The following is a 14,350-nucleotide window of genomic DNA, read 5'->3' on the forward strand; positions in this document are numbered from 1 at the left end:
TCTGTTCATTCTCTTCAAAATATCGAGGAAGGTTCTTATCCAGAGAATGAGAAAAATCTTCAAATCTAGTAGCCCTTAACACAACAAAAGAGTAGGAATTTTTTCAGCAAACCGTTGAGCATTTTTTCTCGTTGTGGGCCACTGATAACTTGGCACAGCATGAAGTTCACTTATTCTTATGAAAATCATAAGCCACAAACATTATCAACAGATTAGATTTACCTTTTGATTCCCCATGATCAAACAAAATGGATCTACCTTTTTTATGGGCATCGAGAAGCATAATGGTCGAAGTTGCTCATGCATGTTTTGTCCTACCTACTTATGATTAACAAAGAACAGTACACACTTAACTTTGTAGGGCCCATAGTAATGTTTATATGTCATCTAACATATTCATAATATCACACACCCTGATTCATGGCTCAAGTGGTAGACTGAGTGAAAGATACCTCGTTTCAACACTGAGGTCTCGGTATCGATCCCTAGTGGGGGGTGGCTAACAGTGAAGTGTGAGCTGACAGTGGGGTGTACTAACAAAAAAAATATTCATAATATCACAGATACATGAACGAAGGGAAAACACAAATATCATATCTAGCGAAAAGTTTGTGACCCACCTAGCAATTTTCAATGATAGCGTGCAAGTCACATTATTTAATGTGGTGTGGTGCACTTCATTTATATGTAAGCTTCATTTTTAGAGTTATATATTACAATGAGCCCATACAATGGATGCACAGTGTAGATAAAAACTTGAATCACGATGAGCCCAACCAGGTACATGTTGGGACTTGTACTACGGAATCACACAGACCTAGATCGAGGATAACAATCCAATGGCACCAAGCACACACAAGAGAACACAAAGATTTAATGTGAAAAACCCTTGTGGGAAAAAACCACGGCACAAAGCGACAGAAATTCACTATGAAAGCATAAATTACAAAGAGAGAGGACTTACCCAATTCGAACAACCTCGAATCTCACCTTTGCTACACCCTTTAATAACCCTAGGACCCTTTAAAATACCTTTAGGAAGCCTTACCTTAGAATAGCCCTAGGGACCCCTATTTATAGTTTAGGCAACTTTCCTTTTGCACCCTTGTGAAACAGCCTCAAATTTACGCAGTCCGCACCAAATCTACGCAAGAATCTGCGTAACCTCGACTAGTCAAGCCAAGGCCTCGACTAGTTGAGCAACCCGCTCGACCGGTAGAGCCGGACCCTCGACTAGTCGAGCATCACGGACACCCAAAACATGTGCTCGCTGGACTTCGAGTTGAGCAGGCCTTGAACAGTCGAGTGGACCCTCAACTGGTCAAGCCAGTCCCTTGACCGGTCAAGCGTACCAAAACTAAGATTTAAGGCATCAAGTACAACAATCTCCACCATGTCTTCAATCTTCAACCATGTAGCTCCTTGTTCTCTTCTTTTATCTCTGCATCACATCATAGCTTCTCTTGCATACTCCGTCTTCCTTTTACGCCATCGTCAAGCCTAGAGAAGTTGCCCAGAACTTGAACTTCTCTGCAGGAACGGTCTAGGTGAGCATGTCTGCCGGATCAGAATCCACGTGCCCAACCACCTTTGCTCCTTTCTTCTCAAAAGGAAAGACGTAGTCTTCTTACCATCTCACCACTACCCGATATTGTTACCGGGGTACTAGCTCACAACACTGATAGCCTGTGAAATAACCGGTCTAATCCAGACCATGGCATACACTACCAACCGCATTTGAATAAGGCTCATAAGATATCCTGCTTTTCCTCATCTGTTTTGGGACATATCCTAAGGAAAACTTGAGGAGAGATGCATAAGGAATGTTCTCTGGCTTTGCCTAGTCCATCACATACTTGATCAATACCTACATAAGGAATTCTACTTGAAATAACCAAAGCCTACTCCTCTTTTAGTTTCAATGCCGAGAACCATTTTTGTAGCCCCTTGATCCTTCTTGAATGTCCCACTTAACCGAGTCTTTAGTACATTGATTTCAGACATGTCATACTTAGCGATCTACATGTCATCAATTCCTGACTCACTATGAAGGAATCAAACCACTACCTAAGCGACAGGTCGTACCACGACCTCCTGCAAAGTCTTTTCTTAGCTCCTTTAACTTCGAACCGCTCTAGTTGATTCATGTAGATTTGCTCTTTTAATTTTCCTTGCAGAAGTGCAGACTTCATATCCATCCTTCCAGCTCAATATCACATTGGCTAACCAGCACCAATTACGGATCTAATAGACACCTATTATACCGTCGGCACAAATATCTCTGAGAAGTCAATCCTTTCTCTCTGAGCATAACCCTTTGCCACCAACCTTGATCTGTATCTAAGCTATATTTTTCTGAATATCCACTTGCATCTAACCACTTTTCGGCCCACTGAAAGCTCCACCAGCTCGCATATGTTAGTCTGGTACAACGAGTCCATCACATCGCCCATAGTCACCTTCCACTTCTCAACATCAGGCTCACCTAGAGCCATCTGAAGATGAATCCCCTGCGATATTGGAGTCGTCCATGTACCTGGCCGATATCCCGCGATTATGCCGTGTGATTCTTCATATAGGTAGCTGCTCCACCTGCTCTGTATCTCTATCTGCGCGTCTCAGCCTTCCTGCCCTGCCCGTTCATGTGGCTATGCCCAGCATGCCACACACATGCAGAAGTGAAATCCGCTACAGCCATTGCAGCTCCACCTTTTGAAGTGCTCCCAATTAACCTGTAAACATGATTGAGTCGTTGCGCTTTCATGACTACCCGTGCCCCCTTAGATACCTTAAGAGCACCACTAATACCTGTGTACTTACATCCTTTTGCCTCAAGTACACGAAGAGAAATTAGATTCTGCTTCAAATCAGGAACATGCCTGACATCAGTCAAGGTACACTTCACCCCATCAAACATCTTGATGCGCACTGAACCAATAGCCACAACATTACAGGCAATGCCATTGTCCATAAATACTCGTCCATCATCGCACTCCCTATAGCTGGTGAACCAACTCCGATGAAAAGTCATGTGAAAAAATGCCCCTGTGTCTAGCATTCACTCGTCCTTATGATCATCGTATGGCCGCCTGATCGTAGATATAAACAAAAAATTACCATCACATCCACTCGATCCATCTGACGTGGCAGCATTGGCCTCCCTATACGAAGCTTTAGAATCTTCTCTCTTAGATTTAGGATGTTCATAATCCTTCTTCACATGTCTTTCCATCCCACAATTCCAACACTTTACCTTTCCTTTACCCTTGCCCCTGGATTTGGATCTAGAACCTTAAGAACTTACACGTTGTTTATAATTCCTACCCCTTATAAGCAGTACTTCAAAAGATATCCCCATGTCAACTTTAAGCTTTCTCATAGCCTTCCTTTGAAGGGCCGAGATAATGGTGGCGACACTCAGGGTTTTATTCGTGGAGCACATTATGTCCTTGAACGACTCATAAGACGCCGAGAGAGAATTCAGCAACATACATGCTTGTTCTTCATCTTTCATCACTTCATCCATATCCAGTAATTTGTAAACCAATTTATTAAAGTTGCTGATGTGAGCCTCCAGATCTCCACCCTCTGCCTTCTTGAAGTTATACCACTGCCGCTTCAAGTGTAGGCAATTTTCAGAGAACTTTTTCTCATAGACATCCTCTAACTTCGCACATAACTTAGCCACAGTTTTCTCCCTTATGACGTTATAAAGACCCTCATCCGTGAGATATAAACGGATCGATGATAAAGCCTTCTTATCAAGAGTATTTCATTCATCATCAGTCATAGTAAACTTTCACTCCTCAAGAGCACCATCTTCGCCTTGCTTGATTAAGGAACTAATCATCTTGATCTTCCATAACTCAAAATTATTTTTTCCTGAGTACTTCTCAATATCATATCTAGTACTTCTCATTATTACTAATCCCTCAGATTCAGATCTGTGCCCCAACGATTGCTCTAATACCACTTATTGGGATTTGTACTATGGAATCATACAGATCTAGATCTAGGATAGCAATCCAATGGCACCAATTGCACACAAGAGAACAAAAAGATTTAACGTAAAAAACCCTTGCGGGAAAAAACCACGGCACAAAGCGACAGAAATTCACTATAAAAGCATAAATTACAAAGAGAGAGGACTTACCCGATTCGAACAACCTCGAATCTCACCCTTGCTACATCCTTTGATAACCCTAGGACCCTTTAGAATACCTTTAAGAAGCCTTAGAATACCTTAGAATAGCCCTATGGACCTTTATTTATAGTTTAGGCAACTTCCCTTTAGCACCCTTGCAAAACCGCCTCAAATTTACGCAGTCCGCACTAAATCCACGCAAGAATCTGCGTAACCTCGACTAGTCGAGCCGAGGCCTTGACTGGTCGAACAACTCGCTCGATCGGTCGAGCCTAACCCTCGACTGGTCGAGCATCACAGACACCCAAAACATGTGCTCGCTGGACTTCAAGTCGAGCGGGCCTCGACCAGTCGAGTGGACCCTCGACTAGTCAAGTTAGTCCCTCGACCGGTCGAGCATATCAAAACTAAGATGACATCAAGTACAACAGTACATTATCACCCAGCACAAGACTTGGAACCATAGACTCTCCAACGTCATTATCTTTTAATACTTGGAACCATCTACCTATCTCCAACATTATCTTTTAAGGCATGCAAGGATAGATTTTGACTATACCAAGATGCTAGTAGGGTTCACTACCAAAAAAAGGGGCAAAAGATACAAACTACGTTAAGTTTTTGCTACGGATATAAACCGTAGCTAGTATTACTATGGTTTTAATCCGTAGCTAAAATGTTGCTATACCATTAATAATTAACGGTGGTGTAAGGGGCCCTATAGGGCTTAATATATATATATATATATATATATATATATATATATATATATATATTATCTAAGCCGTCCATCTATTTTGAAATATTATTTTAAGATAGAAAATAAAAACTCAGCAAGATCGAAGGCTCAAGTGGACTACACGGTAGGAAACATGGAGATTAAATCACATTTACTTCCTATGGTGTGGTCCACTTGGGTGTTCAATTTACTTTAAGTTTGGGATCATGAACTAAAATAATTTATTAAAATTAATGATCGGAATGGATAACCCAAATGCATCATGGTCGAATTCTTTTCTGGGCCAAATTCTATAGCTGGCTCTTGTAAATGTATTACATTTCTTTCAATTCTCTATTCTCCCTTAAATTCAAACCATTTCTGTCAGCATGAGAATTTGTTGTCATTTCTTAATTTTTCTGCTCCAGTGTGGCTTTGGGGTTGGGTGTATTATTCAACTCACCAATTCCATTGGAAGGACTTGCTGACGACGATAGAAGAACGGCAGCAGCCATGTTGAAGCTTCTAGCGGTGGTGAAATGCTCGAAAGTGAGCTTGGCAGCCATGTTCTGAGCTTCTTGGAGGATTTGGCGGCCATGTAGGATGCATTATATGATTTGATTATTATTTGTAGTAAATGCATCATTTTTTTTCCTGATTGCATTTTATGTACTCTTCCTTTCAACATTAAGCTTAGATGCGTTATCAATCATAGCAGGTTCTTGCAATAGAAATAGGCACCATTATTATAATTTTTTTTAAAATTTTTTAAAAAATAGCTATGGATTTTAGCCGTAGCTATTGTTCTGGAAACCATAGCTATTATCCGTAGTCATAGGTACATTTCGCTATAGAAATTATAACTACGACCTTTATCTGTAGCTATTGATATCTATTGCTAAGGATTCAATCTATAGGCATATGTACTATTCCTTTCAACATTAAGCTTAGATGCGTTATCAATCATAGCAGGTTCTTGCAATAGAAATAGGCACCATTATTATAATTTTTTAGACCTTTAGCTAACCTACCAATAACGACGGACATGCTATGGACTAGATCCGTAGCGAAAGGTTTTAGCTACGGTTTTTGGCCGTAGCCTTTGTAGTGGTTAAAATCCCTTTTAATAAAAGTACCATCAAATAGATAAAAGCAAAAATCATCAAATAGATAAAAGCAAAAAAGCAAATTTGCAAGAAACATTCAAGACCACATCTTTTTTTGCACATTTCTTTTGTCTTTTCCTTCGTGGTTTTCTATATAAATGCACGTATGTGGCGTTTCGAACACACACCTCTCTCTCTCACACACATATATTCTCACTAGGGAAGATAGAATGTCTGGCCTTTGGGCTATTCTCGTTGTTTTCTTAGCGTTCATGGTCCTAAGCGTGCAAGAAACAAATGGTGCAGTTCCAAGAAAGCTTCAAAGAGAGATCAACTTAATAAATAGTAACGGTCCATATGTGGGGTTGGTGATACCCAACACCTTTGAGATGAACCCTCTCCTTCAATCTCCATCCTACATTCCTAACGAAATCATGTCATACATTGATTTTTCTGGTAACATAAAAAAGATCCACATAAAAGAAAATTCTCATATATATCTTTTTTTTTTTTCTTTTTTTTTTTTGAAGGTTTTGAATGTAGTGCTGATATTTCTACCTTGTTTCTGAAGGGAGGAGATTTCGGTTCGGTACTATTGAGGGCAAGAAGGTTATATTGGTCATGACAGGGCTCGGCATGGTGAGTTTTCAGTTTCAAACACTCTCAAGTTTTATTTTCTCTTGAATATCCTGATATTTTTATTTTATCATCTTTTCTTTAGGAAAATATTAGAACAGATAAACTATGCAGCTTGGGTTGAAGACTCAGCAACTCGGACTGACTCGTCTAGTCCTGAGTCGAGTTGGGGGTGACTCATCCAAGTCAAGCTGAGTCGGGCTTATTTTCAGGAAACGGATTGGCTACTCCCCTGGCTGGTGGTCGGTGCTCCGTGGGCCCCACCATGATGTTTGTATTTCATCCATTCCGTTTATCCATTTTTAAAGATCATTTTAAAGGCTTGATCCCAAAAATGAGAGGGATATAAATCTCAAGTGGACCACACCACAGGAAAACAATAATGATTGGATATCCACCATTAAAATCCTCGTAAGGCCCACTGTACTGTTTATTTGACATCTAATCTGTTGATTAGGTCATACAGACCCAGATGAAGGGAAAAAATAAATATAAGCTTGATCCAAAACTTTTATGGCCCTCAAAATTTTTTTAATGGTCAATGTTCATTCAACACTGTTTCCTGTAATCTGGTCCACTTGAGATTGGGACATAAATGATTTTTGGTCTAATAGCATAAAATGATCTAGAAAAATATATGGACGGCATGGATGAAACACATACACAATGATGGGGCCCACCGAGCACCGTCCATCGGTCATTGGCTGGTGGCTGGGGGAGTAGCCAATCCGTTTCCTATTTTCAGTGCCGAACCAGATCAGACTCCATCGAGCCCGAGTCTACTCAGACGAACCGTATCTGACTTTGACAAGTCAGCAATCCAAGTTATTGTGACCCTAGTTGGACCGGGACACTGTTTGGACTGTTCTTTTGTCCCAGCAGATTTTTCATGGACCATCATGTATAAACAGCACACAATCAATGATGGATTTTAATGGAATTATCCATAGCCTAGAAAATGGACGGTGAAGGAAATAGATCTAATCAATATATGAGCCATATATTTGTTTGTGCCCTTCATGGATTGTTTATGCTCCTGAGAATGACTTTTATCAGAGAATCCTTGTTATTACATCTATGAGTTGAAAAATAGATGGTCATAGAGAGGAATAAAAAAAAAAAAGGAACTTTTTATTACAAAATGACTGTTATTCTTTTTCTTAGTACATTTCATGTGTCGGGACTAATATCTAAGTTAGTCTCAAGCAAGTAACGTGAACTACACGTTCCAAACATGTATAAAGAGATTTGGAACGTTCCCTCCTATGGATGGAACACATGCCAAAAGTCACATTAATTAAAATCATAGTTAAAAATTAATTAATTAATTAATTTTTTAAAATAAAAAAATAAAATAAAATAAAATAAAAAGAAGAAGAAGCAAACAAACAAATTCTGGAAAAACTCACCTTGACTCGGCCAGATTCAACCGCTACTCGAGAAAAGCTTGATCTGATCGCGACTCAGGTTAAGACAAGAGTCGTAAAGCTCTACTACATAGACTAGGAAAAACTCGATGCAACTCAGGACAAGTTAACATAATTTATTTATTATTTATTCTTCTTAATTGTTAAATAATACTGAATAATAAAACTCATAAAATAAAATAAAATTATAAAAAATTAATAAAAAATCAGATGACTTTTCAAGAAACTCGCAGAGTTTGTTTCCAGTCAGGTTGAGTTTTCATGTTTTAAACGCTGAATTAGGCGATCCTAGCCTCATGATTGGGAGATCTTTGCCCAAAGAAAATGGACCTAATTCATCTGGGTTATGTTCAATCAGTGGATGGATTTCACTTTCTATTTTTGGCATGATCATGTTATGCATATGTTCTAATTTTCTTCCTTTTTCTTGTTATTTTTTGGCTATTAGATTAATGCAGGTATAACAACACAGCTGTTGCTAAGTTTGTTTAACATAGAGGGAGTAGTGCACTATGGAATAGCCGGAAATGCAAACCCATCTCTCAACATTGGAGATGTAGCTATCCCTAAGTATTGGTCCCACACAGCTCTTTGGAATTGGCAGGTAAATGCCCATATTTCAATTTTATTTTAATTTTTTGTATAAATTGTATTTTACAAAATATCAGGAGCCTGTTCTCTATCCTAACCTCATAAATCGTATTTTAACTACTACACTGTAGTAGTTAATCAGATGATCAAGATCAATACATTTCATCAACATGTATTGAATACCATAGCTCATATCTATCATAGTGCATCCAAATTTTCAGGAGAGATGACTTTGAAATTTTGAGGATTTTCTTGGAATCTCTCTAAAAAAATTATTATAGATTAATATCTAATTTTTAAATTTAAATTTCTAAGCATATAACGGATTATTTAAAATTTTAACTAATTTTCGCATGGGTATTAGAATAATTTCACGACAAGATCTTTAAATAATTAAACTGCCAAGATTTTGAAAATCTTGTGACATTAGGTGTGGGACTGATTATTCATGAAAGCATCGCAAGATTTTCAAATTTGTAAAGATATTTGTTGATGCGTGTGTACATACACATACATACATGCCCATACATTTTATTGTATACACATATATGTGTATACATACACACACATACATAATGTATGAGAAAATGATTAAAATGTGTGCATGTATATATACATAAATCAAGAATATCTAAGTCTTGTCTAAACGAACCCTTAATAATGTCAATACAAATGCATTAAAGGGCTCTTGTCTTTGGACTCGGAGCTCCCAATACGACATACTAAAAGGGATGCGGATTAGTTACTGAACTCGGCAGTAGCTAATCTCGCTGCTGAGGTGACGTCACCACATTATGTGGTCCTCACCATGATTTATGTGTTGTACCCAAACAATCCATCCATTTGGAAAGATCATTTTAAGGCATGAGACAAAGGAGGCAGATCCAAACATCAAGTGGACCCCACCATAGAGAATAGTGGGGATTGAACGCCTACCATTACAAATTTATTTGGGCCACAGAAGTTTTCAATCAAGCTGATATTTGTGTTTTCGCTTATTCCATGACCGAGTTAACTTAAAAACAGTTTGGATTTCAAATAAACATCATGTTGATTCTAGAAAGGTTTCAATGGTAGGTATCATTGTTCCCACTTTTTTCTGTGGTGGGATCCACTTGAGGTTTGGATCTACCTCATTCTTTGGCTCATGCCCAAACATGATCTCTCAAAATGAATAGATGGTGTGGATACAACACATTCATCACGGTGGTGCCTACAGAACGTGGTGACGTCACTTCAGCAGCGAGACTTGCTACTGTCGGGTTCAGTAGCTAATTGGTCGTCCGTCTGGAGTAGATGCTATCAGGGGGAGCGGATTGGCTAGTGTACCACACACCAGCTTTATAGCTGCTGTAGGTACGTGTCGTGCGAAGATGAGACGCTCCTCGAGCTCCGAGTTGTAGGAACGGTTGAAAGGAGATCAAAGTTACAAGGGCCCAACAGTGAAGTATTTATTATATCTACACCGTTCATTTATTTTTAAAAATCATTTTAGAGCATTATCCAAAAAATGAATCATATCCAAATATCATCTGGACCACACCACAAATAGCAGTGAAGATGTTGATTTTCACCGTTAAAAAATTCGTAGGGCCCACTATAACGTTTATTTTCCATCTAATCTGTTCATAAGTTCCCAAAGACCTGAATGAAGAGGAAAAACAAATTTCATACTGATCCAAAACTTCTATGACCCCAAAAATGGTTTCAACGGTAGACATTCAATCCCCCACTTCTTCTTGTAGTGTGGTCCATTTGATTGCTAGATTTGTTTATTTTTAGTCCAAAGACTTAAGACGAGATCATCAAATGGAAGGAAGGTTTGGATATAACACATACTTCATGATAAGACCCACAAAACTTGCTGACGTCGATACAACATTATATAGCCAATTCGCTTCCGCTATCAGCCGTGTGAAACAGCAGGGCAGGCAGCTTTTTTTTGTTTTTTTTCCCGCAGTTATTGTTTCGTCGGCAGGGGTTTATGATAGGAAGGTCCACAGCTTTGTGTGGGACCTCTCCAAAATATGAGGCTGTACATCTGCTTTGAAATATCAATAATAAGATTGGGTGTTTGTGAATAAATAAATAAATAAATTATAAATAATATCATCACAAAAGCATGGGAGACTGTTTATGCATCCACAGTTGATAGATGCCCCCACCCTTTCTGCTTTTGTAAGAGAATGAAACAAACTTATATAATAGCATTCCCAAGAGTAGAAAAGGAGTGTATCTATTAATCAAGGTGGGTGTAAATATCAATAGCCTTGGTAGGTTGTAATGCAAACACAACAGTTCATTTGTTTCTTACATTATACTTGTATTCTGTGTATTACAGAGGTATGGAGATGGCCCTGAAAATGAACTAGCTCTTGAGGTGAATGGGGACTACACAAGGGAATTTGGGTACTTGAAATTTTCAGATTACACTACAGTAAATGAAACCAAGACCAGGAGATTGTTTGAGAATCTCTTGAACAATGTTTGGTATCAACCAGAAGAAGTGTTCCCAGTAGATGGGACCCCTGAAAGTAGAGAGCATGCCTTTTGGGTTTCTGTTGATAAACACTACTATGCAATTTCAAAGAAGTTAAAGGTCAGTAGAACTGCCAAAAATCTCTCTTTTTCTTTATTATGATTCTTTATATATGTATGTTATCATGATCTATAGACCTAGCTGGTGTGGGTAGGTTTGATAAAGTCAGTAATAATGTAGACAGATCAGGAACAGGAAAACAGGAGAGGCTCCAGATCCACCTAGGTGGTGTGTGTATATATATATATATGGTAAGGATGGTTGTACTTCGAGTTTGAATATTTACTTTAATCCGAATTATGTGATTGTTGTAATATGAACACCATCAATGACCTCAGTAGTGATGTAGACCAATCAGGAGACATGAGAGAGATTCACCGACCTAGCTGGTGTGGGTAGGTTTGATAAAGTCAGTAATAATGTAGACAGATCAGGAACAGGAAAACAGGAGAGGCTCCAGATCCACCTAGGTGGTGTGGGTACGTGTCTTGCAAAGACAAGCGCTGACGCTCTTGGAGTTGTATGAACCGTTCAAAGGAGATCAAAGTTACATGGCCTCACAATGATGTATTTATTATATCAAAGCCGTACATCCATTTGGAGAGATCATTTTAGATCTTGATACCAAAAATGAGTTATATCCAAAGCTCAAATAGACCACACCACAAATAACAGTGGGGACAATGATTCTCAGTGTTAAAACATTCAAAGGGCCCACCATAGTGTTTATTTTCCATCCAATCTGCTCATAAGGTCACACAGACCTGGATGAAGAGGAAAAACAAATATCATATTGATCTAAAATTTATGTGACCCTAAAAGGATCCGGATTCACGGTGAAATGGCTCACTCCTATTTCCCCGATAAAATTATGGTTTTTCATTGAGTTATGATAGGGTTATAGGCAATTGGCATCCAGTACAAAAACGGTTAATGTCATGAGTGGTTGCCTCAAAACCATTAATGTCAAGTTGTAACTCATCTAAGTTGAGGCACTCAGCTTAGTCTCTTTTTAACATGGTATCAGGGTATAGTATCAAAATGGGTTGGATCCAACCGAGTCTAAATCGACTCAGATGAGTAAAGTGTTAGAAACATCCACCGCTTTGTAACCATTCGACTGGTGAACCCAGTTGTGGGTGGCCCAAAATTCAAACATACTGTCACTTTGAAAGCACTTTTGCTGCTTATAGAACTCAGCCCACCTTCCATTGGGATGATCTGGTGCTTGATGAAGCATTTGAATTTTGCAGGGTTTGAAGCTAGAAATTAGTTGCATAAACTCCACCACCTGTTTCCCAATCTAGTGCTTGATGAAGCATTTGAATTTTGCAGGGTTTGAAGCTAGAAAGTTGCATAAACTCCACCACCTGTTTCCCAATCTAGTGCTTGATAAAGCATTTGAATTTTGCAGGGTTTGAAGCTAGAAAGTTGCATAAACTCCACCACCTGTTTGTCAAACACCCCGAAGGTGGTAACCGTTCTCAGAGGAGCGAGTGCAAACATTTACCTCGACAATGCCGCCTACCGGAGCTTCATATACAACAAGTTCCATGTCAGCCCAGTGGATATGGAGAGTGCTTCTGTCGCGCTCATATGCCTACAACAACGGGTCCCATACATTGCGTTCAGGGCCCTATCAGATCTTGCCGGAGGAGGGTCTGCAGACTCGAATGAGGCGGCCACCTTCACTTCTCTCGCCGCCACTAATTCCGTTACGGTTGTGATTGAGTTCATTAAGGAGCTGTTTGTTTCACCAGTTACCTCGGTAATGTAATCGTAATTAGGCCGTTATTGCGGTTTACTTTACCTATCACCTGTTGTTAGAGGAAACTGACTTCCTATGATGGTGTTTGTTCTCGATGTATGCCTTGGTATTAGCAGAATATGAGCCCTTGTGGCTCTTTAAATAAAACTGGGTGAATGTCTAATCATGTAATAACAGCTTGTAGTAGATATGATTTCTCCTAAATTCTTGTGTTTGAGAAATACTGAAAATACGTTGTCATTCAGACTCTGGTTGACTTACGTGGATTGGGCCCAGACCTTGTGGTCTACCACGTTGGACATTATCTATTTCCACGCCTCCATTGGTGTGAGCATGTCGTAATAGACTTTGGTCGGACAAAACGAATCAGTTGTAGGTGTGCTGTGGAACAAACCTTCTGGCTAATGGTCATAGAAAGGCCCATTGTAAATAGTTGCCATCCGTCCATTGAAATGTGCAAAAGTGATAAAACCATTCAAGAAGTTCCAATGTATTAATTACACCGATGATGAAACATCTGGCAAAAAGTCCAATCGCAAATTTATGCTTCGCACAAAAATCACCAACAAAATGGAACAAACCATAGGCACAATAATGTAGCGCATGCATGTCCATGACAGTGTGGAACCCAGGGTGTGCATGGAGGTGGGCCGGCCCACCTAGACTGTGGCTGCATGGCTCTTTCTCCTTGGGCGCTTGGTGTGCTTGTTTTGATGCTGATGGGGTGGTATTGATTTGCAGATGGTGGACATTTTTTGTTAGAGTTGTCACTAGTCAAACTTAGCTTAATATCTACAGCAGGTTAGAAATTACTATAGAGTCATGTACAGAACAAAAGATCTGAAGAACCTTTGATCTGAATGACTCTTGTAGTTGGTTTGCAACTGGAGATCCTAAGTAAGGCCTCATTGATTGAAAAGGAATGGATTAGATACCCTTTTCCACTAGCACAAAGTGCGGTCTTTACTTTACGAAATTTCGAATTTTTTAGGAATTTAGGGTAGTTGTAAAATTAATTACATCTAGGGATCAAGTAGACAAACATTGGAATGAAAAAGGAGAAATTAAAAAAAATAAAAAAAAGAGAGTGGTAGTGATGTTTATGTGTGGGATGTTGGTATGAACTAGTGGAGATGTGAGAATAAAAAGAATGAAGCTAAGTACTTTATGAAAAGAGCTAATTGTGCGTCCCTGATTTTACCTCTACTATGTGGACACTAAAAATTTTGACAACCTAGCAACATAGAGAAGATCGTTTGGAGAAGAATTCTCCAAACTTCAAAACCCTCCCAGGTCCTCAAAGCTCTCTCGGACCTTATTTTGAGACGAGGCAAGAGCTCTCCTCATAATCATTGTTCTTGCAAATAAGAGAGGTTGGCTCAATATTTATAGACGTGTCAATCGGAAAAATGGCTGAAACC

General features: G+C 39.2%; 1 protein-coding gene across 1 annotated transcript; it reads left to right on the forward strand.

Annotated features, from left to right (window-relative positions):
* Positions 1–6,141: 6,141 nt before the first annotated feature.
* On the forward strand, positions 6,142–13,105 carry LOC131223038 (bark storage protein A-like). Its single transcript, XM_058218319.1, has 5 exons — positions 6,142–6,424; positions 6,540–6,607; positions 8,480–8,635; positions 10,964–11,221; positions 12,576–13,105. Exons 1-5 carry the CDS (start codon positions 6,199–6,201, stop codon positions 12,936–12,938), a joined length of 1,071 nt encoding a protein of 356 aa, XP_058074302.1. The 5' UTR covers positions 6,142–6,198; the 3' UTR covers positions 12,939–13,105.
* Positions 13,106–14,350: the final 1,245 nt, after the last annotated feature.

Source organism: Magnolia sinica, chromosome 13 (assembly GCF_029962835.1).
Source record: "Magnolia sinica isolate HGM2019 chromosome 13, MsV1, whole genome shotgun sequence".
NCBI lineage: Eukaryota > Viridiplantae > Streptophyta > Magnoliopsida > Magnoliales > Magnoliaceae > Magnolia > Magnolia sinica.